Genomic DNA, 16,280 nt, shown 5'->3' with positions numbered 1-16,280 from the left:
ATTTAATATAAATACATGTTTGTTTATAGTATGCAACACTGCCAAGATATAGAAAATGAGGAAAAATGAATTGTCCTCTGTCGTTTTGAATAATAAGTCTTTGCAGCAAATGCAGAAAATGTGCGCAAATTTAAAGTAGGCCCTACTGGCAAAAAGTGAAAGTTACAACAAATCTCAAGCACTATTACAGAGGGGCGGGGGTGATCAGTTTATATGCTGGTAACATAGAATTTTTTTTTAGAGCAAAACAGCTGCAGCTGGTTAAATCAGTAGTTTATTTGACATTGAAGTGAATCCCGTTATGATATTTATAGGCAGGTTTATTCTAGGGATTACTTAACTATATTATTTTTATATTGACACCTACCTACTGTAGACCTAGATTAGTACAGTCCTAGTCTCCCATAGGCAGACAATTCACGTGCGACTTTCAAAATTTTGGCGCACATGGAGCAGCAATGTCAAACCGTGCATTCTTATATTTCCTTTTTGTGGTGGCGGTATTTACAAAAGGTAAGAAAAAGGAATCCATACTAATAATGTACGTTACAATTTGTTTTAAAGTCATTCATCGTGAGTAGGTTAGATCAAAAAATAACTGTATAATAACCGCCTTTCATATTTTGTCAGTGACTGCTTAGTGTAACTGCATCCCCAGGTCTGAGCATAACTCCATCCACTGCATAATTTTGAAAAATGTGAAAAAGTGAGCGAGGGGCTGAAAGGGAGGAACAGACAGCAAGAGAGTTGAAAAGCTGCAGAGCGAGATGCGAGGAGGATTTCTGTTGTCTTTGTGGTTGCCAGTAGCTCTTCCTCCCACAGACAGTCGCAGACAGAAAGACTCCCTCCAGCAGGTCAGCACTGCTGTTAGCTGCTGTTGGCTCCTAAAACTGAAACTGTCTCAACCAGCATATATTTGAAAATGAGCGCGGGGCTGGAGGAGATGGCCATTATCATTCCATCATCAATTTCCCGGAACTTACGGTGTAACTTCCTCGTATGAATCCGTACATATAAAATACTTTACGAGAAACAAGAGAGTAACAAATGGGGTTTTAAAGTGTTCCGGGAAGTTACATGGTAAATGTTGGAAAGTTTAAAACCCCAATTGTTACTCCTTTGTTCTCGTTGTTTCGTTTTCTTCCACTGTACCTACATTTAAGTACCAGTAAGAACCGGAAAGTATTTTATATGTACGGATTCATACGAGGAAGTTACACCGTAAGTTCCGGGAAATTACATGTTAAATGATGGGAAGTTATACCATAAAACGCAGGCTGTATTATAAAGTGTTACCTCTTTCATTTATATAAATTTCATGATGTAGAGACCTCCAAAACGGTCAACTCTATGTCAGCATTGGCCCCGCCTTTTCAGGGCTAATTTTAAACAGCAGAGAACAGCTTGAGCCACTTTCAACCCATGAAATGCCGATTTTATAAATGTGGTGTCAATGTCAATATTAACGTCATTTTTGATATGTTTCACTACACTACAGTCATATAATTTAGTTTATAGCTCAAAAAACACATTTTAGTGTGCAGTACCTTGTTAATTAAATTATAAATCACAATGTTAAGTTGTTAAACCTCAGTGTCACATCTATAACTGTCATTTCTTTTCCTCCATGCAGGTCTAACAGCTGTGATACAAACACAGCAGACTGTGATGGCAGCAGTAGGAGAAGATGTCCATCTCAGCTGTCAGCTCATGCAGTCTAGAGATGTTGTTCAGGTCACTTGGCAGAAACTTTCACCTGAGGGGAAGAACAAGAATTGTGCCACCTACAACGAACACTTTGGAGTAACAGTGAATGCTGGTTTTCAGGGGAAAGTGGAGTTTAAAGATGCTGGACTGCAGAACTGCTCCATAGTTATCAGGAAGGTGATGGATCAGGATGAAGGCTGCTATCTCTGTTTGTTTAACACGTATCCTGATGGTTCTCTGACAGGCAGAACCTGCCTCCAACTCTATGGTGAGAACTAGACCTGAAACTTATTTTCATTATTGATGGCATTTCTGCTGAAATCGATCAATTAAGTGACTAATCAGTACAGCTGTAAGGACCTTTCTGCATTACTAAAGACATTTCCGTAATCATCAGTTGGATTCTGTCTTTACAGTATTAAACAGATTCCGGCTGGAGAATTAAAACTTTAACCTGTTTCATAATGTATCTCCACTCTCACATGCAAATAGATGGCAGATTAAAATTTTCTGTTTGCCATGAAATTGAATTTTGTTTTGTGAATGAAATTGCCTTTTTTTAAATCATCACACATGACAATAACTGTATTTTCACACCACAAAATGCAAAAAGTGCCAAAAAAAACAAAAACAGTGCTTGTGTGCATTTATGTTCATGTACAGTATTTTCATTTAGAGCTGCAACAATTAATCAATCGACAGAAAACTGAAACAGCATGAAAGTGACAGATGCTGTATCACCAGTAGCAGGTGATTCTTTCTAGGCCAAACAAACTAACATACAGGACACAAAGTATCATGTCAAAGCTGATGTCTTTGTAAGAAATGAATTCATGTGAAACAGTATTTCTTTAATGTTTTGTCTTTGCAGAGCTGCATGAACCCATTCTACAAATCAGAGAATCAAACTCTACTGAAGAGACAGTTGTGTCCTGCTCGGCCACAGGTCGTCCTGCTCCCACAGTAACTCTGAATGTCCCACAACAAGACCTCTACTTCTCTCACAACAGCACAGTCAGTGTCACCAACACCAACGGTACAGTCACTGTCACCACTACAGCTGTGCTGTCTGGTTTCCATGGAAACGGTGCACAAGTTGGATGTGCAGCACGACTGCTCTCAGTCCCTGAAATTCAGGTGTTTGAGACGATTCCTGCGAATGGTGAGAAACACTTCAAATCCGCAGATTTATTAACTGATTATCATTTTACAATTCTGATATTTGTTTTTCTTTCTTCAGGTTTTGATGATGAATCTGGATCCAATAAGAGTAAGTTAACCTTAAAGTTGTCTCAAGTCAAAATTCACATTTAAACTGTAGTTGCTTTATGAATGTTTAGTGTTTATATCACATTTTTTCCTCTTTTTCTCACAGATTTCACTTTGATCATTGCATTGATCACAGCAGTGGTCGTTGTTTGTGTTGCGGTAGTTGTCACTGTCCTGCTCAGACATAAACATAAGAACAGGTCATTTCAACTTTAAACTCAATATCTGTCTTGTTGTGATACCAGTGTCTCACAGTTAATATGGTAATAATTTATTGACATTAAGAGGAAACACAGAGCTTAAAGAATCTATACAGACAACACCTATAAATAAATAATATATAAATGTTCTTAAATCCTTCATTCTGTCACACAGGGACGCTGAGGAGATGGAGATGACACAAGAACCAATGAAAGACACTTATGTGTAAGACAATTTCATAATTATTCACATATTTATTATTAATTTCTTTTTCAGAAAATGATTTAATCTGTCTTCTCTCCATTTTGGCATTTAAGTTCCTTTCTGTCTCTATATCTCTCTAACTAATGTGTTATTTATACATGAAGCTGATTCTGATGCACTTTACTCTTCATGGTCCATTGTGTACTCACAGTCAGCCTGTTTATCCACATAACTGTTAACTGTCAGAGTCATTCAGTGATAGAAATATGTATGATGTATTGTAATAATGTGAGTGGAAATTTGCTCATGTCTTGTTTTTATCTGAAGGTACAAAACACCTTCAATGAAGCAGGAGAACCAGCAGATCAGGAAAAGAACACCTCAGGAGGAAAATCCAGAAGGGGAGAAACCAGAACCATCATCTCAACGCACAGTTACAAGGTTATCTAGTGACAAATAACCCACAAGACTGTAGTTTCAATACAAAGTCAGTCAGACTTGAACAAAGCTGCATCAAAGCATGTGTTGGTAAAATGTTCAGACATTGTAAAAGAATCAAAATGTGTCCTGAACAAGATGAATCTCTCATCTTATATCTCCAGATTGAAAACATTAATGTATACAGAGGTTTTGATGATGATTTTTTAAATGTTAATTGAGTTAAATTAAATGTCTCTTACATGTTGAATACAACCAGTTTCTCTTCTTTCTTGCTGTTTGTTGGGACTTCAAACTCTACCAAGTATTTTATAATATCTATAATGTCAGGCGTCTAATTACAGCAACATTTTTCATCAAGCAGTGTCTTTGTCTCTTCCTCTTAACTTGGTGTTAGATGTGTTTGTGTGTCACAACTACTGTCTCAGTCCTGCTCATTTAGTCCTTTCTGTCTCTGTCATCAGCCTCCTTCTTACTTCTCCAGACCTCTTGCATCGACATTAAACCTTCCATTCTCTGCCATTCATCACCTGACCACCAGGTGGCCTCAGACTTCTCCACTGGTCTGCTCACCTGTTCTCACCTGTTTGCCTGATAACTTGAACTTTGAACTGTTAACGTGCCTTTACCTGATGTGATGTTGTTGTTCCTCCTGACTGGCTTCTGATAAGCAAATTGTCTCTTTGCATCATGGGACACGTAACACACTGTTTATATTATATTTTAGAACAAATCTGCATTTCAAAAAATAAGCAGTTTATTTGACAAACTTTGCCACTTGCAGCAACAATGACACACGGTGTCTTTGCAAAAGGTAAGAGAGAGATGTTACAGTAGTCTGTACTTTTACAGAAGTCAATTTTTCTGCTGAAATTGAAACACCGTGGAGGATTCCTGTGTATTTTTAACTCTAACTCAAAGTGAATGTTTTGAGAAGAAATATTGAATCTTGCTGATTTATTCTTGTTTTCCACATTCATAGTGCGACAGGTGAATGTTTCTTACTGATGACATTTTTTATTTACAGAAAACTAAGACAAAAAACAACATAGGTAATTAATTAGAAATTTAATTATGATGAATAAGTTTGTCTCGAAAACAGCTACGTGTCCATCTGCCTATTTTCAACATTTTTGTTCATCACAACCAACCTGCAACACATTTATGAGTTAACATGAAGTTTAAAGTGACTCAAACTCTTTTTCACTTTTAACATCACTGTTCAGTCTCTGTAATACAGTTTAGTACTTTACTTGCAGCCTGTCCTACTTTGAAAAGCAAAACTATATTTGCTGAAATAAATCATATTTTATCACTGAGTTGCAGTTTCACCATTACATTAAAAATCAATTTGAGCAGTTAAGTATCAATTTATACCAGAAATTGTGTTGAAATGCTCACATCAACCTAAAGTTCACACACAGTTTAAACCCCATATTTCTTTCACCTGATGGGAAGAAGAAGAATCTTGTCATTTACAACGAACACTTTGGACAAACAGTGAATGCTGGTTTTCAGGAGAAAGTGGAGTTTAAAGATGCTGGACTGCAGAACTGCTCCATAGTTATCAGGAAGGTGATGGAGCAGGATGAAGGCTGCTATCTCTGTTTGTTTAACACGTTTCCTGATGGTTCTCTGACAGGCAGAACCTGCCTCCAAATCTATGGTGAGCTCCTTTCTTCACTTTTGAAGACATATTCATGGTGAATTACAGTTTTAACTTGTTTCACATTGATGGCAGTTAGAAATGATGGCTGTTAAATTGTCTGCTTGCCGTCATTGAGCCATGAAATACAAATACTTCAAACCACTAAAAGCATGTTGTACATACTCTGCATTTCACACATTTTGTATCATAATTTTGTGTCATCAAAGTTGATTTTATTCCCAAATGTAAGAAGACATGATGGTCATGATATTTCAATTATATTATCATTATATCAAATTCCTCAATTTGTAAAATGAAATGTAGGAAACAGAGACAACTGCTCATCATAATGTCCAAGAAGCCAAACATTTCTTAAAACGCTTGTTTTATTCAGTGTAAAGTCCAAATATATTTGATTTATAATGTTATAAAACAGAGGAAATCAGCAAACTAGTTGATTTTTATTGTAACAACTTGCTCCATGTGATATTTTTTAATGTTTTGTCTTTGCAGAGCTGCATGAACCCATTCTACAAATCAGAGAATCAAACTCTACTGAAGAGACAGTTGTGTCCTGCTCGGCCACAGGTCGTCCTGCTCCCACAGTAACTCTGAATGTCCCACAACAAGACCTCTACTTCTCTCACAACAGCACAGTCAGTGTCACCAACACCAACGGTACAGTCACCGTCACCACTACAGCTGTGCTGTCTGGTTTCCATGGAAACGGTGCACAAGTTGGATGTGCAGCACGACTGCTCTCAGTCCCTGAAATTCAGGTGTTTAAGACGATTCCTGCAGTGAAACAACCGTCTGCTGATGGTGAGAAACACTTCCAAAACCACAGATTTATAGATAGATTATATTTTACAATTCTGATATTTGTTTTTCTTTCTTCAGGTTTTGATGATGAATCTGGATCCAATAAGTGTAAGTTAAACTTAAAGTTGTCAATTCAGGTGTTGCTGATGTGTCTGCTGATGGTGAGAAACACTTCCAGAACCATAGATTTATAGATAGATCATCATTTCACGATTCTGATTGGGTTTCATTTTTCAAGTTTTAATGAGGAATCTAGATCCAAAAAGAGTAAAGTTTTCTCAAGTCAAAATTCATATTTACACTGTAATTGTTTTGTTATACCACCGAGCAGTCAAGGGAGGGAAAAAAATCCAAAATGAGGAGGGAAAAGTACAAGTCCAGGGTGACGTTTCAGCATGAGCATTTATTTACATGGCACCATGTACACCAGATCTGCCAACACCTTCCAGCATCAACTTCACATACAGAGTGACTGCCTTATATAAGGATGTCAATAATTGGCTTGCACATTTTACAGGGTTACATTAACATAAATATACAGTAAATGCTTACATAAAACCATTGCCCAAAAATATACACAATCTTAATGAATATTTACACATCCAAAATATAAACCTAATAAATATCTTACATAAATATACACTTTTTAAATGGCACAACCAATCCCTCTACCCACTTCCCGCTTGTTACCCTCCCGGAACTATTAATAGGTGTGCAGTCCCCGGGAAAATCAAGTTTTGTGCATGACAGACAGATTTCCAATTTTACTGTTACGAGTAACTTAGCATGACTCTTACCTCATACTGCTCAATTAACAAATTCACTTCTACTGAATCATAAATCAGTGCGCATTATTTGCTCTTTCACAGGCGAACAACGAGGCCGAACAACTCTGCGTCCCTGCTGTGCAACACCATACTCACGCAAATTACAATACATCAATAAATACATTTGCTAAAATACCACGTGTGTTTATTTAACCCGTGTACTAATATATGCAGATCGGTCCAAGTATCATCGGATAATTCGTAATTCATTTGCAATTCAAAAACCAAAAAACGGTAGGCTTAGATATGTTATTGGTTTCAAAACAAAAAACGGAAAACCGTTTTTGGTGTCAGAATCAAATGACAAAAAAACAATCCTCGCTGAGGATCATGGGTAGGCTAATCCACTATTGTACAAAACTGACAAAAATACTTGATTTCTAAACCAAAATTGAACGGTCTTTTGAATTTGGTTTTCTGGATTTTCATTGGGAAACTAAAAAGGAATAGGCTAGATCACGTGATTTTGTTTTTCATTTTTGGTTTAAAATGAAAAACGGAAAGACCCCTGTGACTTCCGTTTTTGGTTTCAAATGCAAAAACGAATTGGTTTGATGTCCGCAGACCTGCTGGATATTCAATCCAAAAAGGAATAACGATTAAACGAATCGGCAAAAACCAAAAATGGGCCGGGTTTGATAGGTTTTTAGTTATTTGATTCTAACACCAAAAACGGTTTTCCGTTTTTTGTTTTGAAACAAATAATAGATTTGCCGTTTTTTGGTTTTTGAATTATAATTGAATTACGAATTATCCGATGATACCTGGACCCAGATCTGTGCTCCAATTACCCATTCTCATCTAGTAATGATAAATATTACAAACTAAAGAATGTAAAATGTAAATTGAATGTAAAAAAAAGAACAGTTGTAACACTTTGAATTCCTCCAATCAGAAACAAGCTACAGTGATTACACTCACTCTGCACATGCTCAGTTAGATTGTCTTGCTTACAAAAAAGGAGCCACATTTGAAACTCCCAGAGAAAGTTACCAGCGAAAGTGTTTTTTTGAGGTGAAAATTTTACTTTTCTATCAGATGTATTTTTTGGATACTGTCCTGAGATCAAATGTCTAGGAATCCAAACAAATGTTATTAGAATCACTGTTTTGTAAGCTAAAAATAGAAATGGCTAAAATTTGTCAAACTAGCAGTCAAGCTAGTTCACATGAGGTGAAAACATGGTTCATGATACTGGGACGGTTGTAACAACAACCATCTCTGAACCAAGTTTCATTTATAAGCCTTAAGGCCTACATAAAGTAGATCGGTTGCATGCTAATAGTTACAGCATGCTAAATATCAGAAAGAGGAAGACAGATAGGGGAGTCCCACTTCCTTTGCTGCACAGGGCTTCAGATGGCATAAAACAGGCCAAATCAGTCAGGACAGTGGCCAAATCATATGTCATTTGCCATGTGACCCTGTACTGAATGTTGTCCTCAGACTAATCCATTTTGATTTCATGTTTAAACTTTTTTGAGGACTATTAAATAATTTTCTTGCATTATAATTTGATGGCTTCCCCTCTTTTTCTGTCATGTAGTGTGAAAAAGGTATTCATTATTTTAAAAAAAAGAAATGAATAGTCACAATAACATGAATGATAAATAATCTTTTTCATTTTGAGTATTTGATTGATTAATTATGTATATTTTTGACATGTTACAACCGTCCCTGGCATGTGTTACAGTACAGTGGAGTGACTGTATTTAAATCAATTTTGCAACCTGTACATATTTCATAATACCACATAAATACATTGTTTCACTAGTTGACACATTGCAGTTTATAGTATAGCAAATGGACTGTTCCAGTTCCACAGGTTTTTGATTTATTGGGAAAATCGCAAAAAGTGTTACAACTGTCCCTGGTCTCCCCTATTAATCTTGTGTTAAATTCAAATGTAACAAAACAAAGAAATCATCAGGAGAAAGCTCCAATCTAGCAGTTTTCAAGATTGACGTTTATTGATAGATCCTCAGATACATGTTAGACTTTGTGTGACATGAAATATTTTTCTCCTTCCTCTATGATTTTTGGAAAGTGTTGGTTAAAATTGGTATTACTGCTAATGCTGCCACTGTTATTATGTCTTCTAATGCTAATGAAGACAACAATAAATGAGCTATCAAAACCTTCATCTTCTGATAATGTCATTTATTCACAGCTAATCATCCCAACAACTTGGGATAATAATTATAATTAATAAGTCCAACAACTCCCAACTAATAATTCTTTACCTTTAGGGATTACTACTATAACCTCCTATCTGTGGTTATTTTACGGCTTAAATGTGCAACAACAATATTAAATGCAGCAAATGTGTGCAAATTCAAACTTTGTTGAAAGTACTGACGACCGAAAGCGAAAGTAATTGATGTTCAAATCTCAATGATTTGTAGGAGCGGGATGTTCCACTATAACAGGGGGGATCCGTTTATGTTCTGGTAATATAGCTTTTTTCCCCAGAAAAAAGCAGCAGCAGCTGGTTAAATGAGCAGTTTATTCCACTCTGAAGTGAATCCCTTTCTGTTGTTTATGAGCAGATTTATTCTAGGGATTACTATATTATTTTCGTATTGACAGCTACGTACTGTAGACCTGGATTAGTACAGTCCTAGTCTCCCATAGGCAGACCTCTCTGCACAGCGCTAAATTTGAAATTTGTGGCGCACATGCAGCAGCAATGGCAAACCGTGCAGTCTTATATTTCCTTTTTGTGGTGGAGATATTTCCAAAAGGTAAGAAAAAGGAATCCATAATTATAATGCATGTTAGTAACGCAGTGCATGCAACGGCATTACGTAGTTAGGATATAAAAGAACGGTGACTGTATACTGTTACAGTTACAGAAAAAAATATGTATTCAGATTAGCGTTACATTTAGTAAAAAGGGGGATTATTAGCAGGGTAACAATTTGAGAGCACTTGTGCTTGCTTGCAGCCATGTGTCTCTGTCATCATGAAGGCTGCAGCGGGCGGTTGTCAAGCCCACTATGCCTGCAGGCAGTGAAAGCACAGAGCTGCACACACACTGCTGCCCCGCTGTCATATTACTGTATTCAGCCCAAATTAGGCGGTGCGGCCCACAGCAGCAGGGTTGAGCAGAGGTGTGTGGGGCTGTGGGGGTGTTTATTTGTGGTCTAGAACGTAACCGCTCTCTCTCTCTCTCTCTCTCTCTCTCTCTCTCTCTCTCTCTCTCTCTCTCTCTCTCTCTCTCTCTCTCTCTCTCTCTCTCTCTCTCTCTCTCTCTCTCTCTTTCAATTCAATTCAGTTCAGTTGGCTTTATTGGCATGGCTGTATACAACACAACGTTGCTAAAGCATATTTACACAAACTATACAATCATAGCAAATTAATAAATAAACAATAAACAAAATAAAAAACAATAACAATACACTAGGGCACGGAGAACAATAGGGGCTATGGAAGGTAGGTAAGAGTAACATAAGATATAAAACATACAACAAATGAGTTATTAATGAATAAACTTTAATTATTTGCTCTAACAGAGCTGTGGAGCTCATGGCAGGCTGCTACATGTCTTGCTGCCAGTCTACAGCAGTCCTCCCTCTCTCCCAGCAGGACTGGAAGTCTCTCCGAGTCACTTAGATAGAGGAACTCTGGGAATATTTTTATTATTTTTTACAAGATATTGGTCTCTAATACTTTGATATTGGTTGCATTGAATTAAGAAGTGCAGCTCCCTGGTCACAGTAAGAACACAACCTCTCCTCTCTGGGCAGCCAGGTCTGTCTGTACCGACCTTCTTCCACTGCCAGGTTGTGTTCACTCAGTCTGTACCTAGTCAATGTTCTTCTCAGTTTTGTATCAGACACTTTGGTCAGGTAGGTTGCCACAGTGTACTCTCTGTTTAAGGTTATGCACGTTTTGCTCTGGGATTTTGTTAGTTCTATCCAGTAATCTCTGTATTTTTCTTTTTTTTCATCATAATTTGGTTTGGTCTAATGTTCTGGGTGAGGTGGTCCTGGTGTAAAGACCTGAGTGGTTGATGGTTCGCTCAGTAGGCAGAGGGGGCTCATTCCTGGGTTCAACTCCTGGCAGTGTAGGGCTTTGTATGAATATGAGAGTGGGTCACTCGTTTTAATATGATTCCAGAAATTTAGGGCTTGTTTTTGATATTTAACAGTAGATGATATTGGCCTAATTCAGCTCTGCAGGCAGAGTTGGGTGCTCTTTTCTGCACCTGGAGGATACTTTTGCAGAACTCTGTATGTAGGATTTCAATTGGATGTTTGTCCCATTTTGTCCAGTCTTGTTGAGTTTGTGTACCCTACATCTCTCTGTCTCTTTCATCTTTTTTAAAAATGAGTCAGGAAGCAGACAACAATGTCTAACTTTACTTTTAACATTTTCAAATGAGGAGAAATGTCCTCCCCTCCTCCTAGTAACGTCTTTGAACTCCCTCATGGCAGAGTTTACAGCTCTGATCAGTCTGATCTCTGGCTGTGATTGGTCACTGCAGCCTTCAGCCGCAGTGACATCAGGTTGTGGTTCTCCAAAAGTTAACTCTGTCTTACCCCTGAAATGACCTTGTAAGAGACCTCTGACCTCAATTCTGAAAATTTCAGTGTCAACATTTTTAACTGTGCTCTCTAGGGAGTGACATCTAATGAATGTGAGAACGAACCCAGTTATCGACCCAGTTCTCCCCAGATTACATTTTAAAAGTAACCCTCCCAACCCTGATTTTAAATCACAATATTAAGCCGTAGAAATAACATCAGCTTCACATCTATAACATTTATTAACATCATTATAATTATACATATATTTGTTATAATACATATTATAACATAATTTCTTTTCCTCCATGCAGGTCTAACAGCTGTGATACAAACACAGCAGACTGTGATGGCAGCAGTAGGAGAAGATGTCCATCTCAGCTGTCAGCTCAAGCAGTCTAAAGATGTTCTTCAGGTCACATGGCAGAAACTTTCACCTAATGGGAAGAAGAAGAATCTTGCCACCTACAATGAACACTTTGGGGAAACAGTGAATGATGGTTTTGTGGGGAAAGTGGAGTTTAAAGTTGCTGGACTGCAGAACTGCTCCATAGTTATCAGGAAGGTGATGGATCAGGATGAAGGCTGCTATCTCTGTTTGTTTAACACGTTTCCTGACGGTTCTCTGACAGGCAGAACCTGCCTCCAACTGTATGGTGAGAACTAGACCTGAAACTTATTAACATTATTACATTTACATAATCGTCAAATTTCATAATGTATCTCCACTCTCACATGCAAATAGATGGCAGATTGAAATAATGTTTATTTGTCTGTTTGTCATGAAATTGATTTTTTTCTAACTTTCACACATGATAGTAACTGTATTTTCACACCACAAAATGCAAAAAGTGCAAAAGAAAGACAAAAAACAAAACAGTGCTTGTGTGCATTTATGTTCATGTACAGTATTTTCATATAAAGCTGTCAAAGCTCTATATGCAAAGCTGATGTCTTTGTAAGAAATGAATTCATGTGAAACAGTATTTTTTTAATGTTTTGTCTTTTCAGAGCTGCATGAACCCATTCTACAAATCAGAGAATCAAACTCTACTGAAGAGACAGTTGTGTCCTGCTCGGCCACAGGTCGTCCTGCTCCCACAGTAACTCTGAATGTCCCACAACAAGACCTCTACTTCTCTCACAACAGCACAGTCAGTGTCACCAACACCAACGGTACAGTCACCGTCACCACTACAGCTGTGCTGTCTGGTTTCTATGGAAACGGTACACAAGTTGGATGTGCAGCGCGACTACTCTCAGTCCCTGAAATTCAGGTGTTCATGACGATTCCTGCAGTGAAACGATCGTATGCTGATGGTGAAAAACACTTCCATTTTTCAGGTTTTAATGAGGAATCTGGATTCAACAAGAGTAAGTTAACATTGAAGTTATCTTAAGTCAGAATTCACATTTAAAGTATAGTAGCTATATGAATGTTTAGTGTTTCATATCACATTTTTTCCTCTTTTTCTCATAGATTTCACTTTGATCATTACATTGATCACGGCAGTGGCTGTTGTTTGTGTTGCTGTAGTCATCACTGTCCTGCACAGACATAAACATAGACACAGGTAATTTCATTTTTAAGGCATGATGTGGAGGTGAAGAATTACCCGACATGAATTGGAGACGTGAAGTGTCTTAAAACCGTTGAATGCACACATACAAGTTCATCCCACTTATGGTCTTTGCCAACAATATAAATAAAAGCATTAGCCAATTTTTGGTTAAAGTTTTGCACTCAAAGTCGAAAGGTTATGAGGCAAGTGCTTACTGCTGTTATGACAACTTGCCACACTGAACTCGCCACCAGCCTGAACCGAGGCATGAATTTCACACAAGGTGTCATTAAGCAGAACCACAGTGTTTGTCTCCAAATCAGTTTTCTTTTGTTTTTGGTAGAGAAAGTATCTCAGTATATTAACTGCCCATTTTGTTGCCTTTTTTTTTATTAATCTCATCCTTCTCTTCTTCTATCATTTTAAGCTCTTTAGGTGTCAGTTCCTGGTGCCGTTTCTCACTTGGTTTCTTTCATTTCTTCTTCATCTTTTTTTCCTCTGCTGCGCCCCTTTCTTCAAAACTTCATAACGAGTAAGCTTTGACAGTTGTGCTCTTTAATGTTCCTATGGTTACAGGTTAAGTAACAGGTGAATTTAGAAGGGTGAGAAAACTTGAGCCGAAAACTACATGTGCAATAAACGGTTTTAACGCACACCTGCTGAGCAATCAGAAAAGAGTATTCACCCAGACCATGGTATAACAGGAATTAACATTGATTATCCCTTATATATGTCACATCCTGCCAGAACTTTCTGTTTGTGTTTATTCAGTTTTAGTTTGAAATGTTTTCTCCTCATGTTTTGTTACCTCTACTTCCTGTGTTTTACCACCTTTGTCATACTGTCTCATTTCACTCACCTGTGTTCTGTTTGTAGTCATTCTTTGTGTATGTAAGTCCAGTTTTCAGTTCGTTCTTTGTCAAGTCGTCAGTTAACATTGTTCCTGTTTTTGATTTTTTTCAATTAATAGTCTGCATTTGATCTGCTCCGCTCTCCTTGTGATAATATAATGGACACTTCGTTGGGTATACCCCATACTAAGAAGATACACAGAGCTTAAATAATCTATACAGACAACACCTATAAATAATATATAAATGTTCTTAAATCCTTCAGTCTGTCACACAGGGATGCTGAGAACAACAGGACGCCACAAAAACCAATCAAAAACCCTCATGAGTAAGACAGTTTCATAATTATTCACTTGTGCACTCTTCATGGTCCATTGTGTACTCATAGTCAGCCTGTTTATCCACATCATTGTGGAAATTGGCTCATGTCTTGTTTTTATCTGAAGATGCAAAACACCTTTAATGAAGGAGGAGAACGAGCAGATCAGGAGACGAACACCTCAGGAAAAAAATCCACAAGAGGAGAAACCAGAACCATCACATCAGCACACTGCAGGAAGTCTATTTATCAAAACAATCAAAGACCCTAATGAGTAAGACAATTTCATAATTATTCACTTGACATATTTATTATTAATTGTTTCTTTAGAAAATAATTTAATCTGTCTTCTCTCTATTTTGGTATTTAAGTTCCTTTCTGTCTCTATATCTCTCTAACTAATGTGTTATTTATACATGAAGCTGATTCTGATGCACTTTACTCTTCATGGTCCATTGTGTACTCATAGTCAGCCTGTTTATCCACATAACTGTTAACTATCAGAGTCATTCAGTGATAGAAATATGTATGACGTATTGTAATAATGTGAGTGGAAATTGGCTCATGTCTTGTTTTTATCTGAAGGTGCAAAACACCTTCAAGGAAGCAGGAAAACCAGCAGATCAGGCAACGAACATCTGGGAAGAGAAATCCAAAAGAGGAGAAACCAAACTTCTGCCTTCAAGACATAGTTAAAGATCTATTTAGTGACAAACAATAATCCACAAGACTGTGGTTTCAATACAAAGTCAGTCAGACTTGAACAAAGCTGCATCAAAGCATGTGTTGGTAAAATGTTCAGACATTGTAAAAGAATCAAAATGTGTCCTGAACAAGATGAATCTCTCATCTTATATCTCCAGTTTGAAAAGATTAATGTACACAGAGATTTTGATGTTTTTGAACTATTTAAAATATATATATATATTTTCTTATAACATTTTAAGTTAAATAAATTATTGAATGTTACATTTGACTCAGAGAGGAACTATTTTAAAGTCTCTGACATGTTGAATACAACCAGTTTCTCCTCTTTCTTGTTGTTTGTTTGGACTTTAAACTAAAAGAAAACTTATTGTTTTACACCAATTTATTGTTTCATCCTTGCATATTTTTGCAAAATGTAAATAGCTTCTGGTTTTGTTCTTTGCACTATTCACGGCTCCTTATTTTCTCATTTTTTTTATTGTTTCTTCTTTCTAATTTTTATGTAAAAATGAACATGTATTACTCTTGTGTTAAATTGACATGCAACAAAACAAAGAAACCATCAGAAGGAAGCTCCAATCTAGTAATTTTCAAGACTGACATTTATTGATAGATCCTCAGATACATGTTAGACTTTGTGTGACATGAAACATTTTTCTCCTTCCTCTGTGATTTTTGGAAAGTGTTGGTTAAAATTGGTATTACTGCTAATGCTGCCACTGCTATTATGTCTTCTAATGATAACGAAGACAACAATAAAGGAGCTATCAAACCTTTATTTTCTTTATAATGTCATTTATTCCCAACTGTGCCTCAATGTCTGCTGCAGATTTTTTTCGTAATCAATTTCACAACATGACCGCTGGAGGTCCCTGTTTATACATATTTACTGTGTATGTTGAGACATGAAGTTACTAAATAAAGGACAGTCTTTGTAAAATCACATCAGTGTTTCTCATCTGTCACATCAGGAATCAGTATTACTGTAGCCTACAATTTATTAATTTATGATGGTAACCTGCAACAGAAACATTTACATCACCAACTTTATTGATCATGTGAAAAAGCCTAATTCCTTTCTTCAAAATAATATATAGGAAAGGACTATGCATATTTAACATATATAAACGTTTGTTTTTTCAGCTCTCACATCAGACCCATCTGCAAAGGGCTTTGTTTGAATTTTGGTGTACAT

At 36.9% G+C, this 16,280-nt stretch overlaps 3 protein-coding genes across 3 annotated transcripts in view; all 3 read left to right on the top strand.

The window, feature by feature from the left end:
• Positions 1-4,179, top strand: part of LOC121891932 (nectin-2-like) — a 933,424-nt gene extending 929,245 nt beyond the window's left edge. Inside the window, exons 7-10 of the mRNA XM_042404636.1 lie at positions 2,948-2,977; positions 3,083-3,176; positions 3,352-3,402; positions 3,709-4,179. Coding sequence (XP_042260570.1) covers positions 2,948-2,977; positions 3,083-3,176; positions 3,352-3,402; positions 3,709-3,841 — 308 coding nt within the window. The 3' untranslated portion in view covers positions 3,842-4,179. The remainder of the gene's footprint in view (positions 1-2,947; positions 2,978-3,082; positions 3,177-3,351; positions 3,403-3,708) is intronic.
• LOC121891965 overlaps positions 1-16,280 on the top strand; it is a 203,674-nt gene that overhangs the window by 14,683 nt on the left and 172,711 nt on the right. The gene's annotated exons all lie outside the window — the stretch shown is intronic.
• Positions 9,795-15,863, top strand: LOC121891946. Its single transcript, XM_042404660.1, has 7 exons — positions 9,795-9,860; positions 11,960-12,301; positions 12,657-13,019; positions 13,126-13,219; positions 14,324-14,386; positions 14,505-14,651; positions 14,963-15,863. Exons 1-7 carry the CDS (start codon positions 9,806-9,808, stop codon positions 15,096-15,098), a joined length of 1,200 nt encoding a protein of 399 aa, XP_042260594.1. The 5' UTR covers positions 9,795-9,805; the 3' UTR covers positions 15,099-15,863.

The sequence above is a fragment of the Thunnus maccoyii genome, chromosome 24 (genome assembly GCF_910596095.1).
Source record: "Thunnus maccoyii chromosome 24, fThuMac1.1, whole genome shotgun sequence".
In the NCBI taxonomy this organism is placed as follows: domain Eukaryota; kingdom Metazoa; phylum Chordata; class Actinopteri; order Scombriformes; family Scombridae; genus Thunnus; species Thunnus maccoyii.
Note: the sequence above shows the minus strand (reverse complement) of the source record. Positions and strands in the feature narration are given on the sequence as shown.